The 13,845-nt window shown below is 45.5% G+C and overlaps 1 protein-coding gene across 1 annotated transcript in view; it reads left to right on the plus strand.

Annotated features, from left to right (window-relative positions):
* The window catches only part of FBXL2 (F-box and leucine rich repeat protein 2), a 477,680-nt gene that overhangs the window by 156,231 nt on the left and 307,604 nt on the right, over positions 1-13,845 (plus strand). The window contains exons 6-7 of the mRNA XM_078688338.1: positions 2,446-2,514; positions 2,605-2,700. Of these exons, the coding sequence (XP_078544464.1) occupies positions 2,446-2,514; positions 2,605-2,700 (165 nt within the window). The remainder of the gene's footprint in view (positions 1-2,445; positions 2,515-2,604; positions 2,701-13,845) is intronic.

Genomic DNA, 13,845 nt, shown 5'->3' on the forward strand with positions numbered 1-13,845 from the left:
GCCGCCATTTTGGAGACAGGCTCGGGGATTACCGGAGACGAGAATCACGGAGCTTCGGTGGGGGGATTGAAGTCTTGAACCGTTGGGCGGGCTTGAGGTATTCTTTGTTCCTGGTGAGGGCGCTGATGCTGGGATGCTGGATCCGGCGGTGATCTACACCAAGCGGGTGAGTGTCCTGGGGTCGCAAGGAGGGCAGAGGGGCGCCGATCAAAGTAGAGCGAGATCGGGCGGCGGGACTCTGCTTTCCTAAGGCGGGACAGGCTGCACTTATCCGTCTTGTGCTTCGGTCGCGATTCCTGGTGTTGGGCAGCGTTAGGGGGGGGGCTCTATTTAGGATATTTTCAGTGAAGCCAGGAGCTCTGTTTCAGAGCTCACTACCCCTGCGGCCGTGTTTTAAGAAGATACTGACCTAGGACGCCCTATGTCCTCACTTATGGAATTCTGTGACCCCCAAAGCCCCAGCTCTCCTTCCTGGGGCAGTCATCGACTGTGGATAAACATCTGATCAGGAGCGGTCAAGTCTGTTCTGAGGTTCACATCTAGGTGAACATAAAGATTCTAAGCAGGGTTTCAGAAGGGCGGCAATGGGTAATTTAGAAAAAGAATAAATGCAGAGAATGTGAGTGGATAGGACTTGAAATCAACAGCATGGTCATTGTATGGGTTAAAGGATGAATGATTAAACACGTATGAGCAAAACAGGCACTATTAAGACCGGGCAGTGGAGTAAGGTGAAAGGGATTGATTGAATGCATTTGAGGCAGCGGGCAGGTGGGTGGATGAGTGAGTGAATGAGTGAAAGTGGGAAAACTAGGTCAATGAAATTTAGAGTGATTGGGTTTCTAAATAGGAGAAATGTTGACTATTGTACTTATTGGTGCTGCTCAGCCTAGAATGTTTGGTGTGAGAGCTTGTTAGAATGTTGATTGTGTAAGACTTTCAGTTGGATGGAGGGCTGAGCGGCAGTAGGCTGCTCCTGGTGGGGTTTTTATCCTCTTCTTCTTAACTTACCATCTTACCTAAATAAACTACTTACAAGGAACTACAACCACTACCCTACGTTTATTTACAACTATGCAGAAGAACAACTGGGAGGGTGAATGCCAGATGTATGGAATGGAAGAGTGACTGCATGGAAGAGTCCCTGGAGTCAAGATAAATGAATTAATTGTTGAGTGCTATTGGAAAGCAATACATGATTAGATAGTCCAGAATTTAGATCACACTTCATTTGCTCCCACAACCTTGCTTGGGGGCATGCTTATATGGCAGACAGGTGACATTAACCAACTGTATATTGAAAAGTAATAGGATGTGGCAAATGTACATGCAGAAGGATCTGATAGCTGAGGCTCTTCCATGGAAAGTGAAAGGGATGGCAGGTCTCCTGATCCTCGAACACCAACAATGGTTGTACTTTTGCTTATTCTGGTTAGGTTTATTGCTGGGAGAAACAGTTCCCTACTTATCTTATCTTTAGGGTCAATTTCAAATTATGTGTGTTCAATCAGAGCTGAGCGGTGTCACTGTCGTCTGGGCAATAAGATGTGAGGAAGAGGAGGGAAAGTTGGCAGTGGGTGTAACCAAGCAGCCCATGTCATGTGTGTCATCCTTAACTAGTCTTGGACTTTTATTGGCCAATCACAGTTTGTATGGTGGGACATGCAGGGCTAAAACTATAATGGGGTGGTATAGATTAGCATATAAACTAGTTAGTGATCACATTGAAATGAAATAATCCTTTTGATTACATTCAATGTTCTATTTGCTGCCTTTACCATACATCTCCGCACGCACCCAAGGAATCACCACAAACGTATTGGTTGTATGAATAATTGTATAAGAAAGATGTTTTTTCCAATGCTTTGCTTAGTAGCTCATTAACAATAAGTTGAAATAGACTAAATATTTCATTCCCCTTTTAACTGTTCGTTTAATGTTGCAAAAATTCTGCCTTGTTTTATGCTACTCATAAACATAACTTATGGTACCATACTGACCTCTAGTGGCTAAAATATATATCTGAAATTAAAGTAAGCTTTTTCCCAAAGATTGTTTTTTATTGAGTTTCATAATGAAAGAAAATACAAAGTAATGCAACCAAAGTGCATTGCCACAGGAAGACATATTCCGTTTTATGAAAGATTAATTGCATACTTTTTAAGAACAGGGTCTGTCGAGAAGGCGTTGGAAGCATTAACCTTTACAGAGTTAGGGTTCATAGTAATTTCACCGGTGCTGATGTAAAGCGCTCCGATACTTTCGGGTCGAGCCCGCGCTATATAAAACTGCAAAAGAAAAAAAAAAAGATGAACGGGATATGAGCGAGAGGGTTGAAGCATAAGAGGGGGCGACGTAAGGGAGAGGGAGGTGAGCTTTAGAGAAAGGAGCAAAGATCTGCAGTCATTAATGTCGTTTCTATTTTGTTGCCTTTACTTCCCATAGGACTTTTTCACAGAACTGTAAAAATATTGAATATTTAAATCTGAATGGATGCACAAAGATCACAGACAGGTAACTAGAAATTATAGTTTTTCATAAGATGTTTTGCATTTGCATTTGTAGGTGCTTGGAAGAATTGTAAATCTGTTTGTTATTTTGCAGCACGTGTACGAGCCTTAGCAAATTTTGTTCTAAGCTGAAACTGCTGGATTTAACTTCATGCGTTTTGATCACTAACTACTCCCTAAAGGCTTTAAGGTGAGGCTTTTAATACTTTCTGTAATTAAATACTGAGCTATTTGTTTTGCACATCGTGGTTCATTTTCAATCGAGACCGGGCCGGACAGACATTTTATTCCACTGGGCATTTCCCCAGTGGGCTGGAGTCCTTAAAGGCCGGCTTTGAATGCTCTTGGAGGCTTCTGGTGCCTCTTTCACTTTCCCCAGCTCCCTTGTAGGAGGCGTGGTGTGGATCAAGTGCGAGAGGAAGGAAGGTGAGCTGTAGAGCGAAAGCGATCAGAGAGGGAGAATAGAGGAAGGAGAGTTGAGAGACAGAATAAATGGATGGAAAGAGCTTGCGGAGAAGACAAAGGGAGCTGACGTGGTTTGAGCAGGTTTGCCAGGGCTGCTGTTGGATCCCCAGTCCAACCCTGTCATTTATTGCAGTTTTTAGGTTTTGACTGGCCATGCGCTTTGCGCATGTGCCAAAAAAACCTCTTGAGTTGTGTGTGTGGGTCGGGATACGCCCCCTCCTCCGATTGGCTAGCTCCATAAATGGAGGCTAGCCATTGGACGAGGGGCCTGTCCGTCAATGCCGGACCAGATTCGGGGGCGTTCCCGAGATTCTTTGGCTTTTGCCGACGTCACGCGACGTCAGCCAAAAGCCGGGAACGCCCCCGAATCTGTCCCAGCATTGAGCCGGCACCCGCCTTCCGATGCAGCATTTTCATTGTTACTATAAGCTTGTTTATTTTATACGTTTTAGCGTTGTGGACATTAAAAAGGACTGAAATGATGTACATATATGTGAATATCCGTTTTAGAGTTAGGTCCTTTGCTGGATGTGTTTTATTTCATGGGAGTAAAGTATACCGAATTCACGCTGGTTTCTCTTTATTTTAATGAGGCGAAAACAGACTAATTTGTGCGGTGATAAATGTCCCAGCGGCGAGCATGCTACTTTTTTTTATTTAATGACAGCCTCATTAGATGAAGTTATTTATTTAGAGCTTCCCATGTGTTACCTATTATAGGGCACCGACCCCCACTGTGAAACCACTAACTTTCCACTTTCCGACCAGAAAAGTGCACCCGGGATCACAGCATCGCCTAATTGTGCACTTCCCGCGGCAGCGAAAGGCCACGAGGCAGCAATATTGTGCTACTGAACACTGCCTGACCCGCTGGGCATTGACAAACATTGCATGCGTATTAACACGAGGAATAAAAAGGTCTGCTTACTACAGAACAAAGGGAATATTTCAAGTAGATAAACTTCCAAATAAGGTAGGAATCGTAAGCTGATAGTTAAAAAAAATGTTTATGCTGTCGCACTTTGAAACTTCCTGCTCACCTTTTAATAAAATTTCGTAACGAACATCAGGCAAACAAAGGAACCGAGAGTGGATTTTAAGGCGTGCAGATTCAGAGTCAGAGTGCAGAGTGCAGAGTGCAGAGTGCAGAGTGCAGAGTGCAGAGTGCAGAGTGCAGAGTGCAGAGTGCAGAGTGCAGAGTGCAGAGTGCAGATTCAGCCCTGTGTGTGGTGAGGAGGGCCCCTCAGTGTTTCACATGCTTCTACGGAGGTTTAGGGACCTTGTTGCTTCACTGCTGATTGGGCTCTGAGACGACCATCCTGCCTAGTTACCTGTTGTGAATGGGTATAAACAATAAACGTCCGATTATGGTGCCGGTTGGACCTATCCCCCCCTCAAGAACACAAAGAACCTACTGACATTTTCTACCTGAAATAGACCATCTAATTTGGAAAGACCACCCTGTGTCCTTCCTGATTTTATTTTCACCCAGTCACTAATCTCAAACTTATACTCCTTTCTCTCCATGCTCACATTTGTACCCTTGCCTCCTACACCATTTCAACCTTTCAGCCATGCATGGACCAATTTAGTACCAGGTAAGCATCACACATCTATTGAAATGGGGGTCGCAGTGTGTAGGGCTTGCAGTGTGTGGGGGGGGTCGCAGTGTGTGGGGGGGCTCTGTGTGGGTGTGTGTGGAGGGCTCCGTGTGGGTGTGTGTGTGGGGGGGCTTTGTGTGGCTGTGTGTGTGGGGGGCTCTGTGTGGGTGTGTGTGTGGGGGGCTCTGTGTGTGTGTGTGGGGGGGCTCTGTGTGTGTGTGGGGGGCTCTCTGTGGGTGTTTGTGTGTGTCATTTGCGAGAGATAAAGCTAGTTGCATTGTAAATGACAATGCCATTTATTTATGTTTTAAAAAAACACATAAATAAAAATAATGTCAAGAGCAATGCCAATAGCTCTAACTTTAACAAAGGCAAAACCATTGCATTGTAAATGCTTGTTAGGTTTTGCCTGGCGAAAAGATGCGCTCTGCGCATCTTTTTCGCGCAGGCGAAAACCTGATGAGAACTGTAGTGTGGGTTTGGGTCGGCCCTCGTCATTCATTGGCTGGCTCCATAACTGGAGCCTAGCCATTGGACGAGGGGCCTGTCCGTCAATGCCGGACCAGATTCGGGGGCGTTCCCGAGATTCTTTGGCTTTTGCCGACGTCACGCGACGTCAGCCGAAAGCCGATTCTCGGGAACGCCCCCGAATCTGGTAAGGCACTAGTGGCACCCCGAGCGCTCTGCCGCCTCCTACTACGGTGCAAACGCTGCCTCCCTGATTGCCGCCGCTGCCCGGGGCCGAGAATAACATGAGGACCTCGCCGGGGCCGCGGAGAGCAAGAACGAAGGAGCTGCCCTCCCATTGGCTGAGGCGGTCGAGCCCCCTCAGTGCCGCCGCGCTAGGAGTGGTTCTCGAGCCGCCGCGTCATCGCTGGAGCCGTGCTGCGATTGGCCGCAGCTTCGGTCCGGGATTGAGGGCACCCGCCTTCACTTTCAAATTCCCCCGTGAGACATCAGCCCAAAAACACGATGATAAAAGAAGTTGGTCGTTTGTTGTAAGGCATTGATTGCGCACAGAAGCTGAGACTTATTTATGACGATAATAATAGATTGTAAACGTGGCTGTTTTATTAATATGTCCTAACATTCACACTATTAGCCTAGATGTGAATATATCCCAGTTCGTGCACGTTTCTGCCGTAAGTGCCCGTTTCACGTGTGCGTTCGGGGTGCGTCTGGTTTCACAAGCACACACTTCTCTTTCATCCCGCAAGTGATGGACGGGTCATGTCCCGGCTCTGCCTGTGGTGTGAGGTGTCCGTCCGGGGGCTCCCAGCGTCTCGAGAGAGGTGGAAAGTAAACCTTGCCCCACTTCAGGCAAGGAGTGAGTGGCCCTTCAGCCGAGGAGCTTTTACTGCCGGCGGTTACAGTATTACATCTTGTGTGGTCACAAACAGCTTCCGTGTTGGACGTGTGGAGAATAGGAGGCAGGCGTCAGAATGCGTGGGTTTGCACCAACTTTGCCTTATTGCGTCGAGTTTCAATGGGGTTAATGTAATTTTGCAGCCACCTTCGCACGCACAGACTCGTGCAAAAAATGCGAACATTTTACATGCGGGCAAAAGTGCAAAAGCAACACCTTTACTGACAGAACAGGGCATTAGGTTTGGTGCAAATATTGATGTAAATGTACACGGGCACCAATGCTATCCCATGTAATCAGACCATTGCGGCACCCGGCAGGTGCACTTTGTCCCGCGTGCGGGCGTGGATGCGGTGAGTGCATCCAGGCTATGTGGGGTGAGAGAACACATCATGGACTGAAATGGGGTAAGAGTTTAGGTGTTTATAGTCAACATGTGAAATAATATTTATGTTGTCAATTCTGTGGTATTCAATTGGCTATGACACTTTCTGGGTTCATTTTACGCCCGTTTTCTGACCAGAGTAATCCAGTAGCGTCCAGTGGAACACGTACCTGCAAAAGAAGCAGAAAAACCTCGGAGAAAAAAGATAACCACTAAAATGTAGGCCGAGTAGTTCTTAAACTGTAATTTAGGTCACATTCAGCACAAACACACGTCAGACGTAGTCCAAAAAGAACATCCTTAAACTTACTACCCCCAAGGCTCAAGTCGCTGCGTATATTATTTCATATTTCTACTTGAGGTACCGTTGTATACCACGCCTTAAAAAACATAATTTCGTCGGAAAACACTATATGATCACTGATTTCGTTATAGAATGTTTACAGCTACATTTTATTTTATTTATTCTCTGGCAGACCCATCTTTCTCTCTTCTCTATATCTCCCTCTCCTTTTTGCTCTCTCTTCCTTCTCCCTCCTGCCCCCTATTCCATCTGCTCTCTCTCCTTCCTTCGTGCTCCCTCTCTATCATGCTTCTCTCTCCTGCACTCTCTCTTTTTTTTTCTTTTAACTCTTTATCTTTCTCTCTTTTCTCTCTTTTCCTCTTTCCAACCCTCTCCGTGTTCCTCTTCCTCCCTATCCATCATTCTTCTCTCTATCTCTATCTCCATCTCCTTTATGCTTTCTTTTCCCTCTGTTGTCCCTCTCCCTCCTGCTCCCTCTTCCATCTGCTCTCTCTCTCCCTCCTTCTTGCTTATGCCTTACCTCCTACCTTCCTTTTACTTCCTGCTTTCTCTCTCTCCTGTTCTTACTCCCGTGTCCTCTCTCCATCTCCCTCCTCATCTTGGCTTCTTTCTATCTTTTACTCTTTCTGTTTTCTGCCTTCTCACTCCATTCTGCCCTTACTTTTCTTCCTGCCTTCCCTCTCTCTTGATCTCTCTCTCATGCGTCCTCTCTCCTCCTCCTTATCTACCATGCTTCTCTCTCTTGCACTCTCTCGTGTGCCTTTCCTCTCTATTTGCCTTCTCTCACTCTCTTCTTTCAGTCACCAACTCTCTCTCCTTCTTTTCTTGCACTCTCTATTTTCCTATTGCCCTTTCTTTGCCCCTCTCTCCTTTTTCATCTCTCTCTTCTTCCTACCCTTCATTTCCATCTCTCCATTTCTCTCTCCTTCTTGTCTTTCTTCACAATTAACTCTGAGGGCCTGATGTACATTGCCAGACAAGGGGGGGGGGCTCTCTGTGTGTGGGCGGGGGGCTCTCTGTGTGTGGGGGGGGCTCTCTGTGTGTGGGGGAGGGTCTCAGTGTGTGGGGGAGGGTCTCAGTGTGTGGGGGAGGGGCTCTCAGTGTGTGGGGGAGGCTCTCAGTGTGTGGGGAGGCTCTCAGTGTGTGGGGAGGCTCTCAGTGTGTGGGGGGCTCTGTGTGTGGGGGGGCTCTCAGTGTGTGGGGGAGGCTCGCAGTGTGTGGAGAAGGCTTGCAGTGTGTGGAGGGAGCTCGCAGTGTGTGTGGGGGGGCTCGCAGTGTGTGGGGGGGCTCGCAGTGTGTGGGGGGCTCGCAGTGTGGGGGGGGCTCTCTGTGTGTGTGGGGGAGGGGCTCTCAGTGTGTGGGGGAGGGGCTCTCAGTGTGTGGGGGAGGCTCTCAGTGTGTGGGGGGGCTCTCAGTGTGTGGGGGGCTCTCAGTGTGTGGGGGGGCTCTCAGTGTGTGGGGGGGCTCTCAGTGTGTGGAGGGAGCTCGCAGTGTGTGGAGAAGGCTTGCAGTGTGTGGAGGGAGCTCGCAGTGTGTGCGGGGGGGCTCGCAGTGTGTGGGGGGGCTCGTAGTGTGTGGGCGGGGCTCTGTGTGGGTGTGTGTTGGGGGGGCTCTCTGTAGGTGTTTGTGGGTGTCATTTGCGAAAGATAAAGCTAGTGGCATTGCAAATGACAATGCCAATTATTTATGTTAAAAAAAAAACAAATAAAAATAATGTCAAGAGCATTGCCAATAGCTCAAACTTTAACAAAGGCAAAACCATTGCATTGTAAATGCTTGTTCTACTTTGCTGCATGGCAGGACTGGCTTTAGGGCAGTGCGACTGTTGCGACTGCACTGGGCGCTGACCTGTGGAGGGGGCGCCAACCTCAGGGGGGCCGCTATGTTTATCAATAGCATATGATTGGAGAGCTGAGGGGCACTTTTGCCCGGTGGTAGTGAGAGAATCCGGGGTGGCGAGCATGGGGTGGGGGCGCCAAATTTGATTGCCGCACAGGGTGCCCCCCAGCGCCAAAGCCGGCCTTGCTGCATGGTGAATTTTGCTCATCACTTATAAGATGCACGTTTAACATTTTCGGCAGCGTAGTTCATGATTGGAGAAATGATATAGAGCACAAACCATTATGTACGAGTAGGCGTGTTTTGCACCAGACTTAGATGTGTCTCAATATTGATTTTCCAGGTTTAGGATAAACATGAACACGAGTCCTATGGGAAAACCGGGCTTGCTCCTTGAAACTGCTCCTATAAAATATTTTTTTAATCAGGCCTAGACATCCAGGTGTATCATCTTACCTGAGCGAATAAGTAAGCCCTCGCACATAGAAATGTCTTGTTAAATCAGGCCCAAAGTTTGTCTTTATGTAATGGTGTTTTAAAAAGTGCAGACCTAGCTAAAAAGTAATTCGAAGCTGCACATAGCAATATAGCGGTGGACAAGCTCAAGGGAGGAGGAGTTACAGCTCGTTCAAATTGATAGAGAAGGGAAAGGAGTAACCCAGGGCCAGTGGACATGGACAGGGGATTGTTCGTTGGGTTCGGTGAGGTGTTTCTTGAAGTGGTCGCTTGTTTGGGCCTCTATAGAAGCGGGATGCTGTTCCATCTCCTCCGTCGAGCGTGGGTTATGGCATTATTTTTTCTTTTTTTTCTTTTGACACTTAATGATTTAAGTTAAGTTAATGTCCTGGCTGCTTTCGTTACGTGGACTGTGGGAACCTTGGTTTGCTGCTGTGTCGGTTCCTGCTGCCTGGTAGGTGAAGTGATGGTTGCTCACAATGAAGGTCTGTAGGGACAGGCGGTGACTGTCTATCAGATTGAGAGTGATGCCGTAATATTACTTCTGGTGGGTGGTGAAACACAGAATACCCTGCAATGGGTGCAGTGAAAAGGATAGGCACAGGCTTTGTTATTTGTTGCTTTGCATAGGTTCTAGGTCACTGCCCATCATTGTATTCAAAGGCATACGACAAATGCAAGTTATTTGCTATTGACGCTTTCGAAAACACTTTTCAAAAACCTATATTGGGCACAAGCCTCATTTTGTATTCACATATTGGTTTTATTTATTTATTCAGGTTTATTTATTAGACTCCAACATGATCAACCATTTGGGTTCCCAGCTTGAATAATGTAAATGCGCTCCATCGTGAATCTAAAGAAATATACAGTCAGATATCAGGTGATTGGATTGGTCTGCTCTAAAGGACAAGACAGCATTACATAGCATGGGGCTGCTTGTTGGAAAATAGTATGCTTGAAAAGTAATGACTGTGAGAAGATTCAAAGAAAGGGTTTTTCAGCATATGTAAATCAGAGAAGTAAAGAAACTGCTTTAAGACTGACGCTGTCTGCTGTTTGCGACTGCAGGTACAGGTAGTGCTGTGCTGTGCACGTGTCTCTTCTATCTTGAGGCGTTGAGTGGCATTATTCCTGTTCATCCTGGGTCTCAATTTCAGTAGTAGCAGTGATCATAGGTTTCCACCTAAATAGCAAAACATCCTTTGGTTGGGCTTCTCCATTGGGTCGGCTTCCACTGTTTCAGGAAGTTGCTGCTTGCCATCTTGGTGCAACTGGCACATTCAATTCTTCCTCTCCACTTATACCATTGTTTCCTTTGCTTCCAGTCGGCAGCGGAATGAAATGTAAAATTCTGTGTTTCCCAAAGCACTCTATCATGTTTTGCTCTACTCTTTCTGAAAGGCAAAGCTACACCTCACTAACTTGATTTGTAATGTACGGACATGTCGCTAAGGCCACCTAGCAGCAGAAGTAGGAATAGAGTTGAAGTACACTGAATCATTTGGTTTTAAGCTGGTAACATGTTCAAGATAGTGAAGGTGGAGTTTTCTAAGAAACTAAGGAGGGAGTATTGTTCTAGACCTAGAAAAATTGGGCATTGGCAAAGATGTCTGAGTATTTTTCTTTTAGTCCCGCTTTTTAGCTGACAACCTCGCTCCTCATGGAGGGTTTCCACTCTCTTCCAGAGCTTCTCTCAAGTCTTCACCATCGTCACTCTCTGGCCATTGGATAATGCTCAGGTTTCCTGCCTGCCTTTCATTTTCCAACCTCTTTCCCTCATTGTCTAATTCGGTTATTGCACCCTCAGCTCCCAACTGTGCAGACTAATTTATCTTGTTTAAATGATGAGGCTTCCGCAGCTATCAGCCTTGTGTCATCCTCGTTCGATTTTGTGCCCATGGTCTGAAGTTTATTCAGAAACTGTCATCCTGTTTTTCAGTCTTTTATGCCTAGTTATGGAAAACTTTTTCCCACTTTGTCAATACTGAGTTTTCACTCCACTGAATCTCCCCTTCCAGCTGATTGCTACTTTGCGGTTCGTAGACACGCTGAACCTATATGGAATTTAGTCTTACAATAATGACAGTCTAGACTCTCTAGCCACTTTCCTACCTCTACTCTAGAAGCCTTCTTCCCACTGCCTCACTCCCTGCCTTCCCTGAATGTATGGTCATGAAGCCCATGCGGGGTGTTTATCACTTTCAGTACTATGGAACACCAGGAGTCTCATATTTTACAGTTCTATCTAGGTTAAGTTGTGTTTCCCTCGTGGTTCATTCACGGTTGGGTTGTCACCCAGCCGGTATGGGCTTACTTGGAAAGATTAAAGGCAAGTCGTACAGTAGTATGTTCAATATGAAGGAGACTGTTGAGAAGGTAGACTGGAAGGCCAAGGGAAAGAGCGCTGCAGTAGGTGAGTCGCAGTAGGATCACCAGCTTTTCTACAATCTGGCATGAAGAAAAAGGCAGACAATTTATGATTTTATGCATAAGGTGTACGTGAAAAATAGCAGGAAGAGGACATTTTTGTTGATCTGGGAGGGAGCCAGGGCCTGATGGCACCAGAAACCAATCTACGTAACATTACATGCTGGAGTGATTCAGGGGTTCCAATTTTGAAGGCTACCAATCTGCAACAGCTATTTCGGCAGCATGCTCAAAACAATCAAGATCTCAGTTTTGCATGCATTAATTTTCTAATAATTTTGTGTCATCCACATAACAGCGGCAATCAGGCAAAGCAGAAATTAGTTCAACTGGATGAAGAAATCTTGTTGAGGCAAAAGAGAAAATTAAGTGGATAAGGGAGACTACATAGATATTGAACAGGCTAGATTTAAGTGAAGAGCCTTGTGAGACTTCAGATGTATTGTCTAATAAAACGCTGGAGTTAAAGGAGGCAGAAGAACAGCTTGTGATTGATCTTTGAAGTTAATCCATAACCCAGTTTGGGCATTGCCTATCATGCCTACTTTATAGAGGTGAGCCAACAGGGTATGGTTCAGCACACTATTATGTTTAAACACTGCTGACAGATTGAGCAAGAACAGGGTGGCCATGGTTCGTCATCAAGTAAAGATTGTCAACAGTTAATACAAGAGCACATTCAGTACAATGCAGAGGATGGAATCTGAATTGACAGAGTTCTAAATATATTTACTCGAGAAAGAAAGTTCAAAATTAATTTCTTACTCGAGAATATTATTGAGAGCGAAAGAAAGGAAATGGGGTGAATATTTCTAAGCCCAGCGGGATCTGTACAAGCTTGTTTTAATAGTAGAATTACTAAGGCCAGTTTTCAACAATTAAGAATCAAGCTTTGAGCTAAAAAGAGATGACTGATGTCATTCAGAACCGGGCCAAACATGTCTGAGAGGCAAGTTGAAGAAATTGTGCAGATCAGGGATCGGGGAAGTCGAGTTTGATAGTATTGAGAATTTGAATGATCTGCTCTATGGTAGTGGGAGAGAATTGCTGTAGAAGAGGGTGTGATGTCAGCGGCAGGGGTAAGATGGACCTGAACCAGAGGGAGCAGATAAAGTTCCAATTTTCAAAATGTTTTCCAAAAAACACAGAGATGCTGGGGTGGGTGGTACCGAGATACGGCAGCAATTATGATTTGTGATGAAATTTATTATTCTAAAAATCTCTTTGAAAGGGTTACATGAGTTTGTAATATATGGTCCTTGTCAAAAGATGCAGGCACTATACAAATAGATTTTTTTAAAGGAAAGTAAAGCTGATTTATTTTGAGTATGAGTAGGGGAGGTGTAAGACGACTTCCCAGCTTTTTTACATTCAAATTCTCTTGCCTTCAGCTCCTGATTAAACAAAGGGGTGGAGCAAGGTGAACAGTTGCACTTGGATGTTGACAAAGGAGTGATGATATCAAGGTTGGAGGAAATGCAAGAGTTGAAACTAGATGTCGCATGGTGGTATGAACAGTAGGTGGCGAAGGAGAATTGCCAAGTTATCCTCAAGGGTGGAAGACAGTATCTTGTGCCATGATCGTTTGGGAGCTGATAGAAAAGATGGACATTTGTCGAAACAGACTGAAGTGGAAAGAGATTATGAGAACGGACTACCACAATTATCTAACCACAACAGTGGGATATGAGTGGAGACTTTTGCGTCATCTTATGACGTGAATACCTTATTAAGGGTGTGGCCAGCATAGTAAGTGGGGCCAGTTACAGTTCGAGTTAATGGAGCACCTACCCAACATAGAAATTAAAATAATGGGGAGTTTAGATGATTAAAGCAAGTCAAGACATGAAACTTGAGGGTCTCTTTTTAAGGTTTACAACCAGGCTTGTAGCCATTTTTCTGTAGTGGAGCGATTTGTAGCCATGGAAAGTGGCTCGGGTATAGTAGTGAGCGGAGGCTTCATGAGTCCATCACTCAACTATTGAAAATATGTCAGGGAAGAAGTCTTGTATGAAATGGAAAATATCCAGGCTATGTTTGTGCAGGGTGTGAGTATTAGTGTGGATATAAGGAAGATATGGGGAGAAGTAGAAGCCTAGTAGCTTAGAGGTGGATCACAATGAGGGGACTGTGAATAGGTGGGGGGTGAGAGGGAAAAGGTGTTGTAAGGTAAGAAAAGAGTGGGGTTGAGTGAAATGAGGAAATGCAAGTAAAGAATGTGGGAATTTTCAAAGGAATATGGTTATCCAATTGATGAATACAACAAAGAAAGCAGGCAAGGAAAAAGGGGTAACAGTAAAGAACAGAACAAAAAAGTAAAACAAGATAATGTTATTGGGGGAAATCATGAGGTGTCCATATCTGGGATAGATTCACCGTTGCAAAAAACGTAAATGCCCCCTTGATGCATATCAGTACTCTGTATGATTGATGGGGAAACTCAAGTGGTAAACTCCGAGTAAATCATAGTTGATGCCTTCTCATTTGGT

Source organism: Lissotriton helveticus, chromosome 4_1 (genome assembly GCF_964261635.1).
Source record: "Lissotriton helveticus chromosome 4_1, aLisHel1.1, whole genome shotgun sequence".
Lineage (NCBI taxonomy): Eukaryota > Metazoa > Chordata > Amphibia > Caudata > Salamandridae > Lissotriton > Lissotriton helveticus.